The sequence below is a fragment of the Heteronotia binoei genome, chromosome 15, assembly GCF_032191835.1.
Source record: "Heteronotia binoei isolate CCM8104 ecotype False Entrance Well chromosome 15, APGP_CSIRO_Hbin_v1, whole genome shotgun sequence".
Taxonomy (NCBI): Eukaryota; Metazoa; Chordata; class Lepidosauria; order Squamata; family Gekkonidae; genus Heteronotia; species Heteronotia binoei.
This window is the reverse complement of record NC_083237.1, coordinates 64,631,908-64,647,890: the sequence shown is the minus strand read 5'-3', so window position 1 is coordinate 64,647,890 and position 15,983 is coordinate 64,631,908. Positions and strand designations below refer to the sequence as shown.

The 15,983-nt window shown below is 49.5% G+C and overlaps 1 protein-coding gene across 1 annotated transcript in view; it reads right to left on the bottom strand.

Moving 5' to 3' along the window:
• LOC132583994 (C1q-related factor-like) overlaps window positions 1-15,983 on the bottom strand; it is a 59,260-nt gene continuing 43,277 nt past the window's right edge. The window contains 1 exon segment of the mRNA XM_060255758.1: window positions 1-185. Within this exon segment, the coding sequence (XP_060111741.1) occupies window positions 6-185 (180 nt within the window). The 3' untranslated portion in view covers window positions 1-5.

Sequence of the window (15,983 nt, the reverse complement as noted above, 5' to 3'; positions counted from 1 at the left end):
AGCCCTCAGTCCGAGTAGATGATGAAACCAGAAAAGGTGCTATATTTGTTATTGTTGCCTCCGTGGGCTTTGCCTCCGTCCAGCTTGATGAACACCTCGTCCCCCGCGTCCAGGTGCAGGATGACGCTGTTGCTGGCGTAGTCGTAGTTCTGGTCGGCATCTTGAGCAATGGCGCTGGCCCTCACCTGGAGTGGGAGAGGGCAGAGGAGCAAAACAGAAGAGGCAGGGGGAGGGAGAAGAAGACCAACAGGGAAAGGACAAAGCTGTTAGTGGCTGGGACACAAGACAAGCCACCTTTATCCTTTTCCAGGTTCTGCAAAGTTTTCGTATTCATAGTAATAATGCCATGACTCTTTGGATCCCGCCCCCATTATTTGACCTTCAAGACGGGCCCTGACGGCACCTTGCTTTGAACTCCAACCTCTACAGCCCACAGAAAGGGTGCTGTGGAAGCTGCCCCCCCCCCAAAGCAGATTCCTAAGGGGCACATTTTTTTACTTAAATTGAATCAGAGAACCAGTTTGGTGTAGTGGTTAAGTGCACTGCTCCTCCACTTGTATCTGCTGGAATGGACTTGGGTCAGCCAAGCTTTCATGGGAGTTGTCCTTGAAAGGGCAGCTGCTGTAAAAAGCTCTCTCAGTCTCACCTACCTCACAGGATGTCTGTTGTGGTGGGGGGTGGGGAGGTAAAGGAAATGATGACTATTCTGAGATTCAGAGTATAGGGCAGGGTATAAATCCAATATCCAGTTTGGTGTAGTGGTTTGATCCCCCACTCCTCCACTTGCAGCTGCTGGAATGGCCTTACCCAAGCCATAGCTCTCGCAGAGGTGTCCTTGAAAGAGCAGCTTCTATGAGAGCTCTCTCAGCCCCACCTACCTCACAGGGTGTCTGTTGTGTGTGTGTGGGGGGGGGGAGGAAGGTAAAGGAAATGGTAAACTGCTCTGAGACTCTGAGATTTGGAGTGGAGGGTGGAATATAAATCCAGTATCTTCTTCTACTACTCATTCGACCTAATAGCCTCGAGCAGTATCACATAAGTAAAGTGAAAAACAACCCTAATATTCCAACTCCAGACTCAGAAGCATTTATTTACTCATATTCTGATATCTTCCTCTAAAGGTAAAAGTAGTTGCCTATGCAAGCATCGGGTCATTACCAACCCATGAAGTGACATCACATGGGGTGGTTTGCCATTGCCTTCCCCAGTCAGCTACACTTTACCCCCATTTTATTTTGCTCTAGCTTGGGGCAAAAAACTTTGCAAGGGCCAAAGTGTTCAATACCCACTAAGAGCTCTCTCCGTTTCTCTCCAATAGCTATATTTGCCCTCCCTTGAAGCAGCAGCAAAATCTGTAATCCTCTTATATCAGAATAAAAAAACTCACTCTGAAAGATAATGCTCCCGATTCACCCTGATTGGCACAAACATCTGTTCAAATAAGGAAGCTTCTGATAGCAACAGCCATTACTTGAGAGGGTATCACATTGAATCTAGCTAATGTAAACGCTCTTCTATACTGAAGGACAGTTAGATATTTTAAATATTCAAGAATGGCCCTTGGATATGACAAACCTAAATAAAGGGGCTCAAGAAAGAGCTCAAGAAATCCAGTTCATAAAAACACCTCCAAATCAACATTCGACCATCTCCCATCGCTGATGGCCTCAGGTCCTTGATCTGATTTCCTCCAAAGGGGAGTTTAGATTCAGTCAGTTGTATCCAAGGACTTAGGAGCATATCTTCCTGACCAGCTTTCTGGTTCTACCCACCAAGTGTCTGTTAATATGGGCCTTGGCCCACAAGTTGAACATATGAACATATGAAGCTGCCTTATATACTGAATCAGACCCTCGGTCCATCAAAGTCAGTATCATCTTCTCAGACTGGCAACAGCTCTCCAGGGTCTCAAGCTGAGGATTTTCACACCTATTTGCCTGGACCCTTTTTTGGAGATGCCGGGGATTGAACCTTGGACCTTCTGCTTACCAAGCAGATGCTCTACCACTGAGCCACCGTCCCTCCCCTTCTTAGTGTTCTTAGTGTTCTTCAGCCCATTTATGTTCCATCCATCTTCTAAGGATGAAATCTCAGTTATTACCAAGCTAACTGCTACATTCTGTCCACAGGCTATCAAAGCAATAAATCTCAGTCCTGCCCTTTTGAGCCTTGACTTAGATTTCATCATGAGGGTCTACAAAGGGGTGTCAAATATGCGGCCCAGGGCCGGATCAGGCCCCCGAGGGTTCCTATCAGGCCTGTGAGCAAGTCTGCTTTCTTCTCCCTCTCTCTTGCTTCCTTCTGTGTTACAGTTTGCTTTGCCGGGCTTGCTCAATTGCACAGGAGCTACAGAGGAAAGCCTCTATTTTTTCCATTGGCTAACGCTCTTCCCTTGGGGAGGAAAGGAAGGAGGGAGAGCTTGCTTTCCAGGCTCTCTCAATCGCACAGCAGAGCTACTGAGCCAAGCCTCTCTTCCTTCTATTGGCTGAGGCTCCTCCCTCTCCTCATCCCCTAGGAGGATGAAATTCCTTTGCCCAGTTCCCTCGATCACACAGGAGAGATACAAAATCTTTAATTGTGTTTGTCTGTGTCCTTTATAAAGTTTATCTCTCTGCTACCTGGCATTACATTTTATGACACACATTGCCCGGCCCGACAAGGTCTCATTTATGTCAGATCCAGCCTGTCAAGCACAGGTAGTTCAAGAATAGACTCCTTTGTTTTGAATTAAAGTTCTTTATTGAAACTCCATGTTGCAGATAAGATGTTGTCTTTGAGAAGACTAAAGAAAATACAGTTACAGCCAGCTATATAGATACAAACAGACACGTTTGGAATTCTGAGGGAGAGCCAGTTTGGTGTAGTGGTTAAGTGTGCAGACTCTTATCTGGGAGAACTGGGTTTGATTCCCCACTCCTCCACTTGCACCTGCTGGAATGGCCTTGGGTCAGCCATAGCTCTCGCAGGAGTTGTCCTTGAAAGGGCAGCTGCTGTGAGAGCCCTCTCCAGCCCCACCCACCTCACAGGGTGTCTGTTGTGGGGGAGGAAGGGAAAGGAGATTGTGAGCCGCTCTGAGACTCTTCGGAGTGGAGGGCAGGATATAAATCCAATATCTTCTTCTTCTTCTGAGTTCAAAGGGCAAAGCAGTAATTTTCCTTTACCTAGCAATAACCTTCTAATGCCAACTCGTGACCAAAATAAGACCCACAGAGGCCTGGGATATTTAGGGGGAGTGTTGGTACTAAAACAAAGCGAGACAATTCCATTAGGTAAACCTCCTCTGCCAGATGGCTACAGGGACGTGAGAAAAGGGGGGTTGTAAATGGATGATACCCAGAGCCATGATTTGACCATACAGCCATTTTCCTCTCTATGAAAACAGAGTGCTTGACATGGCCGTCATAATAAATGAGTTTGACATTCCGGTCTACGAGATAGTTCTTGTTCTTTACATTCCTAGGTTCCAGTTTTAAATATGGTTTTCTCTAATGTTGTTTTATGTATTTTATTTCTCTTTCTATGACATAATCTTATTTTACATTTTTTGTTAAATTTTCTTTTTTATTTTTACTGGAGCTTAACATGAATACCTGTATACCTGATCAGGTTGTGGAATGAACTTAATTGAACACTACACGGGTAAAATAAAACTGGAGACTCACCTGGCGCACAAAAAAAAGAAAAGGAAAGAAAAAAGATGTAGATGGGCTCAGAGGGAAAAAAATTCTTGCCACCCATTTGTAAAAAAGCCTTTGTTTCAGGTTTAAGGATCCATTTATTAAACAAACTCCACACGATGAAACAGCTTCAAACAACACCTCCCTACATCTGCCTGCCCTCTCTACTTCTTACATCCTGGCTTATATCCACCTCCTTCGCCAGCAACAAGTTCTCATAAAGCAACACATTTAAACACCATGCATACCGAAAGTACAAATTCTATCCCTCAAATAAACGTTCGACCAGTGCTGATAGCATAACTACAATGACTGCAATACACTTCAAATCGAGTTCCTTCCCCCAATTTCATCTTGAAGGTATCCAAAGGCAAAAGTGTCTGCAAAACCTGCTACAAAAATCTGTTTGCATCCATGCCTACAGAAATATGAAATGTTGTGTCTGCTGGTCATGCAAATGGAGGTGTGGGGACAAGCACCCCATTACCACTCCCCCATTTCCGGCAACCTTCCCCCAGAGGATGTCACCATGGCTCCGTGGGTACTCAGCCAGGTGCATTCTTGCTGTACTACCCAGCTGGGAGTTCCTCTCTGCCAGGCTTCTGACCAGAGAGTCAAACCATTATGTAAAAACTGGATTCAGTTTCAGTTCGCTGGCAAAGAAAATTGTCCCCATTTTGGGAGGTCGTACACTTATCAAAGACAGACAAGAAATCCTTCCCCAAGGGGCTGGGGAAACAAATGACACTTAGCTGGTGTGGACAACAGAATATCTGAAACTCAGCCTAATATCTGAAACAAAGTAATATTTGTGTACTTGTGAGCAGTGTCCCCTCTAAGCTGAGTTAGTGCAAGCTAGCTCAAAAGATTTTTAACCTCCATCTCACACATTTGTCTTAGCTCAGGAAGGATGACACTCAGCTGGTGTGGACAACAGGCTATCTGAAACTCAGCCTAATTTCTGAAACAAAGTAATATTTGTGTACTAGTGAGCAGTGTCCCTTCTAAGCTGAGATAGTGCAAGCTAGCTCACAGATTTTTAACCTCCAGCTCACACATTTTTGTCTTAGCTCACGAAGGATAACCCCAGAGTACACTAATTTATGCAGTAGCTCACAACTTTAATGCCAGTAGCTCATAACTTTAATGCCAGTAGCTCACAAAGTAGAATTTTTGCTCACAAGATTCTGCAGCTTAGAGGGAACATTGCTACTGAGATGGCTTTACAAACTTAGGCTTGTCCCCCATAATGAAGATAAAGAATAGAATCTTGTTACTTAAAAACAAGAACATTAAGCTAAGAGGATTTTTAGAGGGTTGTGGTGAATTCCGGGCACGTCCTTCAGCCTGCAGCCCAGCCACTGCCAGAAAGATTTTGAGTCTTGTAGACAAAAGTTAAGCCCTCTGCATTTCTTTCTACGGAGCCCGTGCCTCTGTCAGCAACGGCTGTTTTGTTGTTATTTTTAAACCGCTGAGATCTTCCCCCTTGTTGATCTCCTACCAAAATAGGCAGAGACACTGTGGCCGAGCAGCTTTCTGCCACGACAGATATGCTACACAAGGAGCCGTCTGCTTTTAATTGCAGACGAATTCCGCCACGCACCCCATAAATGGGGATCATGCCTTCTCTCCCACAGGTATCCAGTCGTAATTAAAAGCAAACAGTTCAATGTCATTGCAGTACAACTTATAGAAAAAGGAGGACCTTCCTTCATATCCACTTCAGGAGGTGCTGGCCGTGGGGAAATAAAGCCCTTTTGTCATGGCTCCTAGCCCGTAGCCATGCAGCCCAATGTCACTGTCTAGAGGTAGATGGTCGGGGGGGGGGGGTGCAGTCCAGTAGCAGCTCAGTTTATGCCTGAATAACATGGATCAGAGCTGGGAGGACCCACGTCAGGGACAGCAGCTTTATAGAAGCAGGGAGAAACTTAGGCTGAGAACAGACGTACATTCTGGGGCGGCTGGCGAAGGCGCCCTAGAAGCCAGATTCTTTTTTTCCCCTCCCCTTTGGGGGCAAGTGCTGATGCATACAAATGCTCCAGTGCTCTGATTGGTTTAAGTAAAAAAAAAAAAACCCTGGGAACAGCTTCAGGCAGCTGGGCAGTTCCACACGGCCAAGTCGCCTCACGTGCGCCCTTCCCTGTCCAGATGGCAATCTGGCAACTGATGGCTGGCTCAAATATTTGTGACCACTTTCAAAGTGGTAGCTATTTGAGCCGGGTGGAGCGGCCGGAAGGACGGGGTGAGTGCGGGATGGGGACGCCCGGCAGATGTTTGCGTGCGGAGAGGTTTTTTGGGCCGACTTCAGAGGCGTCTCTAAGTCGGTCCAAAGTGCCGATCTGTAATCAGCCTCTGAGAGCCAGTTTGGTATAGTGGTTAAGTGCGCAGACTCTGTCTGGGAGAATTGGTTTTGATTCCCCACTCCTCCACTTGCAGCTGCTGGAATGGCCTAGGGTCGGTCATAGCTCTTGTAGGAGTTGTCCTTGAAAGGGCAGCTTCTGGGAGAGCTCTCTCAGCCCCACTCACTTCACAGGGTGTCTGTTGTGGGCAGGGGGAAAGTAAAGGAGATTGTGACCACTCTGAGACTCCGAGATCCAGAGTATAGGGCGGGATATAAATCTAATATCATATCATCATCATCTTCTTCGCTGCTTCTGGTGCCAGCAGAACATATAGAATCACCCTCTGGTCGGATTGTCCCGCCAAGGTCCCCCTAGCTACTGGTGGGGCATGAGGGGTTAGGGTTGCCAGAACCAGGCTGGGAAACTCCTGGAGATTTGGGGGTGGAACCTGGGGAGGACGGGGACCTCAATGGGGTGCAAGGCCACAGAGCCCATCCTCCAAAGCAGTCATGTTCTCCAGGGGAACCCATCTCTGTAATCTGGAGATCCCCAGGTCTCACCTGGAGGCTGACATCCCTAACCTCTGGCCAGCTGTTGTAGTGGCACTGTGGGCCACAGCAGTGCCCTTTTCTTGTCTACCACTGCAGTAGCGGAGCGAGTGCGGGGCTTCTAAGACCCAACAAAGGGCGTTTTCTCACTGACCTTACTCGGAGTGACGTCCCTCTTCACCGCGCAGCGTCTGCGCGGATTTCGCACTAATTGCTCCGCAGAACCCAGAAGAGCCGCAAAGTCCCACGGCTTTTGCGTCGCAAATGTAAACTGGTTTTTGGCCAGTTTACATTTGCGACGCAAAAGCTGCGGGACTTTGCGGCTCTTCCGGGTTCTGCGGAGCAATTAGTGCGAACTCCGCGCAGACGCTGCGCGGTGAAGAGGGACGTCACTCCGAGTAAGGTCAGTGCGAAAACGCTCCAATTCTCCCTCTAAGCTGTGGGGTCTTGTGAACAAAAATTCTATTTTGTGAGCGCCTGGCATTAAAGTTGTGAGCTATTGCATAAATTGGTTTGCTCCAGGGCCATTTTTCCTGAGCCAGGGCTTTTCTTTTTTTTAGCAGGAACGCAGTTCTGGCTAACTTGGCATCAGGAGTGTGGCCTAATGCGCCAATGAGCTCCTGCTGGGCTTTTTCTCCAAAGAAAGCCCTGTCCTGAACTAAGACAAAAAAATGTGTGAGCTGGAGGCTAAAAACTGTGAGCTAGCTCACAGTAGCTTAGAGGGAACACTGGCCCGGGAATCTTTCTACCAGTATTCACCATTGAGAGCCAGTTTGGTGTAGTGGTTAAGTGTGCGGACTCTTATCTGGGAGAACTGGGTTTGATTCCCCACTCCTCCACTTGCACCTGCTGGGATGGCCTTGGGTCAGCCATAGCTCTCTTATCTGGGAAAACCGGGTTTGATTCCCCACTCCTCCACTTGCACCTGCTAGCATGGCCTTGGGTCAGCCAGAGCTCTGGCAGAGGTTGTCCTTGAAGGGGCAGCTGCTGTGAGAGCCCTCTCAGCCCCACCCACCTCACAGGGTGTCTGTTGTGGGGGAGGAAGGTAAAGGAGATTGTGAGCCGCTCTTCTTCTTCTTCTTATTGCACGTAGGACTGTAGCTTCCCACCACCACGAGTAAAGCAGACAATAATACTTTCCATGATGGCACTTTCAAATGTTCCAAACACTTCGCTTATGTTATCTCAATGTTGTTATTCAGTCGCATAGTTGAGTCTGACTCTAGTTCCTCGCCCTCTCCGAAACCCAGCTTGAACTTCTGGTAGTTCCCAGTCTACATACTGCTGAAGCCTGGCTTATAGGATCCTTAACATGACCTTGCTGGCATGTGAAATGAGTGCAATGGTGCGATAGTTTGAACATTCCTCGGCATTACCCTTCTTTGGGATTGGAATATAAGCTGACCTTTTCCAATTTTGTGGCCACTGCTGCGTTTTCCAAATTTGTCAACATAATGTGTGCATCACTTTAACAGCATCATCTTTTAGAACTTTAAATAGCTCAACTGGGATACCGGCAGCTCTGCTCGCTTTGTTGCTTTCTAAGGCCCATTTGACTTCACACTCCAGAATGTCTGGCTCAAGGTCAGCGATTCCACTGTCATGGTTGTCAAGGACATTGAGATCCTTCTTGTATAATTCTTCTGTGTATTCTTGCCACCTCTTCCTGATCTCTTCTGCTTCAGTTAGGTCCCTACCGTTTTTGTCCTTTATCATGGCCGTCTTTGAACAAAACGTACCCTTGATTTCTCCAGTTTTCTTGAAGAGATCTGTTGTCCTTTCCATTCTATTATTTTCCTCTATTGCTTTGCATTGTTCCTTTAGGAAGGCCTCCTTATCTCTCCTTGCTGTTCTCTGAAAATCTGCATTCAGTTGAGTGAATTTTTCCTCTTCACCTTTGCCTTGCTCTCCTTCTTTCCTCAGCTTTTTGTAAAGCCTCATCAGACAACCACTTTGCTTTCTTGCATTTCTTTTTCTTTGGGATGGTGCTGATTGCTGCCTTCTGTACAATGTCACGAACCTCCATCCGTAGTTCTTCAGGCACTCTGTCTATCAACTCTAGTTCTTTAAACCTATTCTTCACCTTGTAGCCCTCACAAAACCCTTGTAGTCAGTATGACTGGACTTCTGTTGGGGCTGAACATGAGGACCTCACCTATTGATTTCATGGGCAAGGCAAGAGTCATCCATTGTGGTTAGTCTCTCTCTAGCTCAGCTGCTGCATTGTGACAGTCTGTCTGAAATTCTTCCTTACCATGACCCCCTTCCCTTCCTCCTGGCCTACAGACACTGCAAAATGCACTCTGGAATGTCTGAGTGGTCTGCCTCTCATCTTTATCATGAGCAGGATGTCTGTTATAGTGATGGGTGGTCAGAGGTGCTGAGAGAGAACCCAGAGAATTCTGCAAATGCGGGCACACACATGTGAACACCATGGCTGGATCCAGGGGTGGAATTCTAGCAGGAGCTCCTTTACTTATTAGGCCACGTCCCCCACAATGTAGCCAATCCTCTAAGAGCTTACCAAAAAGAGCCTTGTAAACTCTTGGAGGATTGGCTACATCAGGGGTGTGTGGCCTAATATGCAAAGGAGCTCCTGCTAGAATTCCACCCCTAGCTGGATCCTTTGCAGGGTGAGGTAAATGCTAGTGAAGGTGTGTTTTACACCTGACAGAGTCTGTGATGCCTAGTATCTGGGGAGGCTGGATGGGTTGGTCTTGTCAGAGGCCAACAGTTTGCTTCTCCCCACATGTGTGGGAAAAAGTCAAGGACTAGAAGGGCTTGTGTTTAAGCAATTTGTGTCAGAGTGAGTCACTCAGCGATCTTGGACATTGGAGGGGCGCTACACCACCCTTCGTATTTGGAGAGCCAGTTTAGTGTCGTGGTTAAGTGTGCAGACTCTTATCTGGGAGAACCCAGTTTGATTCCCCACTCCTCCACTTGCACCTGCTGGGATGGCCTTGGGTCAGCCAGAGCTCTCTTATCTGGGAGAACCAGGTTTGATTCCCCACTCCTCCACTTGCACCTGCTGGGATGGCCTTGGGTCAGCCATAGCCCTGGCAGAGGTTGTCCTTGAAAGGGCAGCTGCTGTGAGAGCCCTCTCCAGCCCCACCCACCTTACAGGGTGTCTGTTGTTGGGGAGAAAGGGAAAGGAGATTGTGAGCCGCTCTGAGACTCTTCGGAGTGGAAGGCGGGATATAAATCCAATATCTTCTTCATCTTCTTCACCCTAAGTGTGTATAGGTGTTATCTACATGAATGGAATGCCGCTTAATCTGGGAGCTGCCCTCTGACTCCTCCCCCTCCCTCTCTCTGTCCCTTTGTCCTCTCCCTTTCTGCACATGGCCTTCCAAGGCGACGCGTGTCTCTGCAGGTCTCTCTTGTAGGAACAATGCCCTCCTATTCCCGCACACGATTTGCAACACACCCCACTGCTGGGCAGACAGGTCTCCCCCTGCCACTGTTTCAGCTTGGGGGAAATGACATGGGAAGGCCTGACCCCACTTAGCTTCTGAGATCTGATGAGATCGGGCGTGTTCAGGGTGGTATGGCCATAGCGGTGATAGCAACATACTTTTTCTCCCTTAGTGATCCATATACCCGCAGAGCTTACATGTTAGCATGTTTCAATCTGTTGCCCTCTGCAGTTCTTCATAGGAGGTTTCTGAAGATCCTTTACATGCAGAGGCTACATGAATGTGGAAGAAAGGAAGTAGAAACTACTGAGCATGTTCTTCTGTATTGCGATCATTACTCTGACCTTTGTGTTAAGTATTTGGATCAGTTAGTGGATTTAATAGGCCAATCTGATAACGATAAGTCCCCTTTTCGTCTTTCCTCAGAAACCGGCGTAACTATTGAAATGGTGGCAATTTTTTTGTATCTGGCTTCAAAAAGGCATGTAACAGCCCCGCGGCGTGTAAGAGCTGTGGTAAAGCTCTGCTCACGACCTGAGCTCGATCTCAGTGGAAGCTGGGTTCAGGTTGCTGGCTTGAGGTTGACTCAGCCTTCCATCCTTCTGAGGTCGGTCAAATGAGTCCCCAGCTTGCTGGGGGGAAGCGTAGACGACTGGGGAAGGCAATGGCAAACCACCCTGTAAAAAGTTTGCCGTGAAAACGTTGTGAAAGCAACGTCACCCCAGAGTTGGAAATGACTGGTGCTTGCACAGGGGACCTTTCCTTTTTCTCTACAATAAGAGCCCCGGGGCGGAGAGTGGTAAAGCTGCAGTACTGCAGTCACGGCCCTCTGCTCACACAACCTGAGTTTGATCCCAGCGGAAGCTGGTTCAGGTAGCTGATGACTCCAGGTTGACTCAGCCTTCCATCCTTCCGAGGTCGATCAAAGGAGTCCACAGCTTGCTGGGGGGAAGGTGTAATGACTGGGGAAGGCAATGGCAAACCACCCCGTAAAAAGTCTGCTGTGAAAACGTTGTGAAAGCAACGTCACCCCAGAGTCGGAAACGACTGGTGCTTGCACAGGGGGCCTTTCCTTTTTCTCTACAATAAGAGCCCTGTGGTGCAGAGTGGTAAAGCTGCAGTACTGCAGTCAGAGCCCTCTGCTCACAATCTGAGTTCAATCTCAGTGGAAGCTGGGTTCAGGTTGCTGGCTTGAGGTTGACTCAGCCTTCCATCCTTCTGAGGTCGGTCAAATGAGTCCCCAGCTTGCTGGGGGGAAGCGTAGATGACTGGGGAAGGCAATGGCAAACCACCCCGTAAAAAGTTTGCCGTGAAAACGTTGTCCTGAAAATGTTGTGAAAGCCACGTCACCCCGGAGTCGGAAACGACTGGTGCTTGCACAGGGGACTACCTTTACCTTTGCGTTAATTGTGTTAAGTACTCCTTATCTCCTGTATACTTCTTAGTGTATAATGCCAATAAAGGTTGTTGTTGGCCCCAACCTGACATTTCACATTGTCTTGCCTCATGCATGGGCCAGATCCCCTCCTCTCCTCTGGATTCTTCAGTGGAGAGCACCTCCTCGCTCCTTGTCAGAGGAAAGAGTCACCGCTGAACCGGCTTCTGCCTCTGCTTCCGTTTCTAAATCTACACCCGTTGCATGGCGTAGCCTGCTCTAGCTGTCATGTTCCCACGCCTTCCGGGGTGTAAATCGAGGGTGCAGCGGCTTGTGTGTCAAAAGCAGCTCTCTCCTTTTACACGCTCCTCTCCGGTGCTGGCCTCCCCAGTGGGTGTTAGACAGCGAGAAGGCAGGCGTCTTTGCCACTCAGGAACTGAGGCCCATGTGACCGGCTTCGCTCTCAAGAGAGCTCTTAATTAGGACTCCGTGTCTCCTGCTGAGACACACTTATTGGGTCTTTGCGAGCCCCAGGTGAAGGAGGGCTTCATTATTCGCATGAGCTTGAAAAGTGTGCCCCTGGCTCCCATCTCAGGCTTCACAGTATGGCTGTTCTCTGGCCACTACCAGGGTTGACATGGAGGAGGCAGAAGCCTGGTCCCTCGTCAGGAAGGACTGTAGCTCCGAGCCGACGTGCCTTCGGAAAGGCCCAGGAACAACCCCTGGCACTGCCAATTAAAATGGACTGGGCCAAAAGATAGACAAAGACACTGCTCAGAGACGGTGGAGAGGTGCTCATTGGAACAGACCATTGCGGGCATTATAGGGGGTAGGCAAACTTTTTGGTCTTGGTACCACCTTTGCAAGAGGATGTGGCTCAGTGATGGAGCATCTGCTTGGCATACAGAAGGTTGCAGTTTCAATGCCCAGAATCTCCAGTTAAGGTGATGGGAAAGACCTCTGCCTGAGACCCTGGAAAGCAGCCTCGATGGACCAGCGGTCTGAGCCAGTATAAAGCAGCTTCATGAGTTCACACCTGCAAAGATGTCATTTTGCCAAAAGACAGAAGGAGGAGAAGAGAGAAGGCAAAAGACAGAAGGAGGAGAAGAGAGAAGGGCTACACCCAGGTATTTTTTTGAGCAGGAATGCACAGGAACGCAGTTCTGGCTATACCTGACCAAAAAAGCCCTGGCTATACCTGACCAAACATGAGAGGGGGGGAACAAGTGGGTGATGCCAGTGCCTCACTGGGTTGTCCCCGATCCAGATGGTGGCTATGCAAGTCGAGGAGCCAACGATGGGCACTAACTTTCCCCCACGACACTGACCCAGGGGTACTTAGGGATGGATGTGAACAGGCTCTTTAGTTTGTGATGAATTGTGACTGATTTGTGCTTCATGAAGACAAGTTTGTGGCGGGTCAGCCGGCGTGACCTATCCGCAAACGTTCCACAAACTTCCAAGCTGTTCATGGAAGTTCTTGCTGGTTTGAGAGGAGACATTTCCAGACAGACTGTCTCTGCTCAATCAAAATGTACACATAACTTCAAAGGAACAACTCAGAGGACATGCAGAGGAGCATCTGGGGGAGGGCCCCTGAATGTTGGTGTCTCTAGCTCGCACAGGATCAGTTCTGTACACTCCTGAACCTTGGTCATTTTGACAGGTGCAGGTTCAGGAGGCTCAGGAGTAAATAGAACTGATCGTGTGCAAGCTAAAGACACCAAACTCAATGCAGACCTCCCCCAGAGCTCCTCTACATGCCCTCCACGTTTGGTGTCTCTCACTTGCACAAGATCCATTCTGTACACTCCTGAACCTCCTGAACCCCACATGTCACCTGTCAAAATGACCTCTGTTGTCATTTTGACAGGCATAGCTTCAGGGGTGCATAGAATGGATCTTGTGCAAACTAGAGGCACTAAACTCACAGGGGATCTCTGGCCAACTCTCCGCTACCCGCCCTCCAAGTTTGGTGAGGATTGGATTTATGCAGCCTGAGTTAGAGCCCCACAAAGAAGGTGGCCCCAGCCTTCCTTGCACGAAGGCTACTCCATTCAGTAGACACTCTCTAGGGCCTAGGTGGGGTGGGCCACCACATAGAACCTTGTGCTTGAGTCTGCTGCTCTTCTTTTCCCTTCTGTGCGGGGTGCCCCCTCACAGGGCCCGAGGCGGGTTCCCTGGTTGCCTATTGGCTAAGACCATCTCTGCCAACAAGGAAGATGAGCAAAAACCTCACAAAGGGGCAAGCCCGGGGGGAGGTGTGTGTTTGCTGGCGGGGAATTTGCCTGCTGATCCGGAACGGCTACTTAAATCTTTGGCTGCCTGGCATTTAAGAATTAAAATAAAAATGGTTAAAATTCCCCGGCAAGAACTGTCATTGCGAGATGCTTGACTGCTGATACAGGACGGATCCAGACATTTCCCCCCGTGCCGCAGCCAGCGCTATTTCTGTCCTTCCCATCAGAACGATTCCTCCTCCGCCCCTCCCCAACATTCTGCCTCTCCCCAACGCATGGTTTGCTAGTTCAACACCAGTGGCGGAGAGAGGCAGTTCTGGGGGCTGTCACCGGGGCCATTTATCTCCCCTCGTTAAGGAACTGCCTTGTCACAGCACACACAGCCCGTTATGACATTATCCTCTAACTAGTGAAGATAAATTGCTACTCCAGAACAGGCCTCCTACCGGGTTGATTTCTTGCCAAGGTGAATGTCAGGGAAATGGGCTTCAGGGCGAGTTGTAGCAAGCAGCTGATTGGATTCGAACCTGTGGAGCGGTGTCCGGATGGTGCTAGAAAACGGATCCAGGTGGGCGGCCGTGTTGGTCCAAAGCAACAATGAAAAGTTAGAGTCCAGGGGGGGGGGCATTTTGAAGACCAACCGAGTTTTATTCTGGGTCTGAGCTTCCATGTGCACGCACGCTTCCTCAGAAGGGGCACTTTCCCAATAGGACCCCTGAAACAAACCATTAAATAAGCTAGCCCCCCAGTCCAGTCTATCTTGGTGGGGCTGCCTGTCTTGCCTCTCACTAGCCAGGAACAAAGCTCAGTTCCTCCCACCCACAGTAGCCCTGCCGCTGCCAGACTTCCAGACGGTCTAAGACAGGGGTGACGAAGTCATTTGCTATGAGGGACGGATCTTGACCTTGTTGGGCCGGGCCATGTGTTTCATAAAATGTAATGCCGGGTCAAGGCGATATAAACTTTATAAAGGACACAGACAAACATACAAACACTCAGCCTAATCCACCTCACTGGCTTGCTGAGCCTCAGCCAACAGAAGGAAGAGAGGCTCGGCTCGGTAGCTCTGCTGTGCAATTGAGAGAGCCTGGCAAAGCTAGCTCTCCTTCCCCCACTTCCTCCCCAAGGGAGGAGATTTGCTCTGTAGCTCCTGTGCGATTGAGAGAGCCTGGCAAAGCTAGCTCTCCTTCCCCCACTTCCTCCCCAAGGGAGGAGCTTTGCTCTGTAGCTCCTGTGCGATTGAGCGAGCCTGGCAAAGCAAGTGGGGATGCAGAAGGAAGCAAGAGGGATAAGGAAGAAGATGACAGTGAATTGCCCACGGGCCTGATAGGAGCTCTCAGGGCCCTGATTCGTCCCCGGGCTGTATGTTTGAAACCCCTGGTCTAAGTGAAGAGTTTCTCTCTGTTCTCTGCAGGGCATGATGGCTGGTTGGTGCTGCCTACTGACTCTGTGGGGCCATCAGGAGACCAGCTACACCCCCCTGAACCTCTCTTGCCCCACTTTTCTGTCAGCAGATCCATCTCCACTGCTTGATTAGATTGAGAGCCAGTTTGCTGCAGTGGTTAAGTGTGTGGACTCTTATCTGGGAGAACCGGGTTTGATTCCCCACTCCTCCACTTGCACCTGCTGGAATGGCCTTGGGTCAGCCATGGGTCTCTTATCTGGGAGAACCAGGTTTGATTCCCCACTCCTCCACTTGCAGCTGCTGGAATGGCCTTGGGTCAGCCACAGCTCTCTTATCTAGGAGAACCGGGTTGGATTCCCCACTCCTCCGATTGCAGCTGCTGGAATGGCCTTGGGTCAGCCAGAGCTCTCTTATCTGGGAGAACCGGGTTGGATTCCCCACTCCTCCACTTGCAGCTGCTGGAATGGCCTTGGGTCAGCCAGAGCTCTCTTATCTGGGAGAACTGGGTTTGATTCCCCCACTCCTGCACCTGCAGCTGCTGGAATGGCCTTGGGTCAGCCATGGGTCTCTTATCTGGGAGAACCAGGTTTGATTCCCCACTCCTCCACTTGCAGCTGCTGGAATGGCCTTGGGTCAGCCACAGCTCTCTTATCTAGGAGAACCGGGTTGGATTCCCCACTCCTCCGATTGCAGCTGCTGGAATGGCCTTGGGTCAGCCACAGCTCTCTTATCTGGGAGAACCGAGTTGGATTCCCCACTCCTCCACTTGCACCTGCTGGAATGGCCTTGGGTCAGCCAGAGCTCTCTTATCTGGGAGAACTGGGTTTGATTCCCCCACTCCTGCACCTGCAGCTGCAGCTGCTGGAATGGCCTTGGGTCAGCCATGGGTCTCTTATCTGGGAGAACCAGGTTTGATTCCCCACTCCTCCACTTGCAGCTTCTGGAATGGCCTTGGGTCAGCCATGGGTCTCTTATCTAGG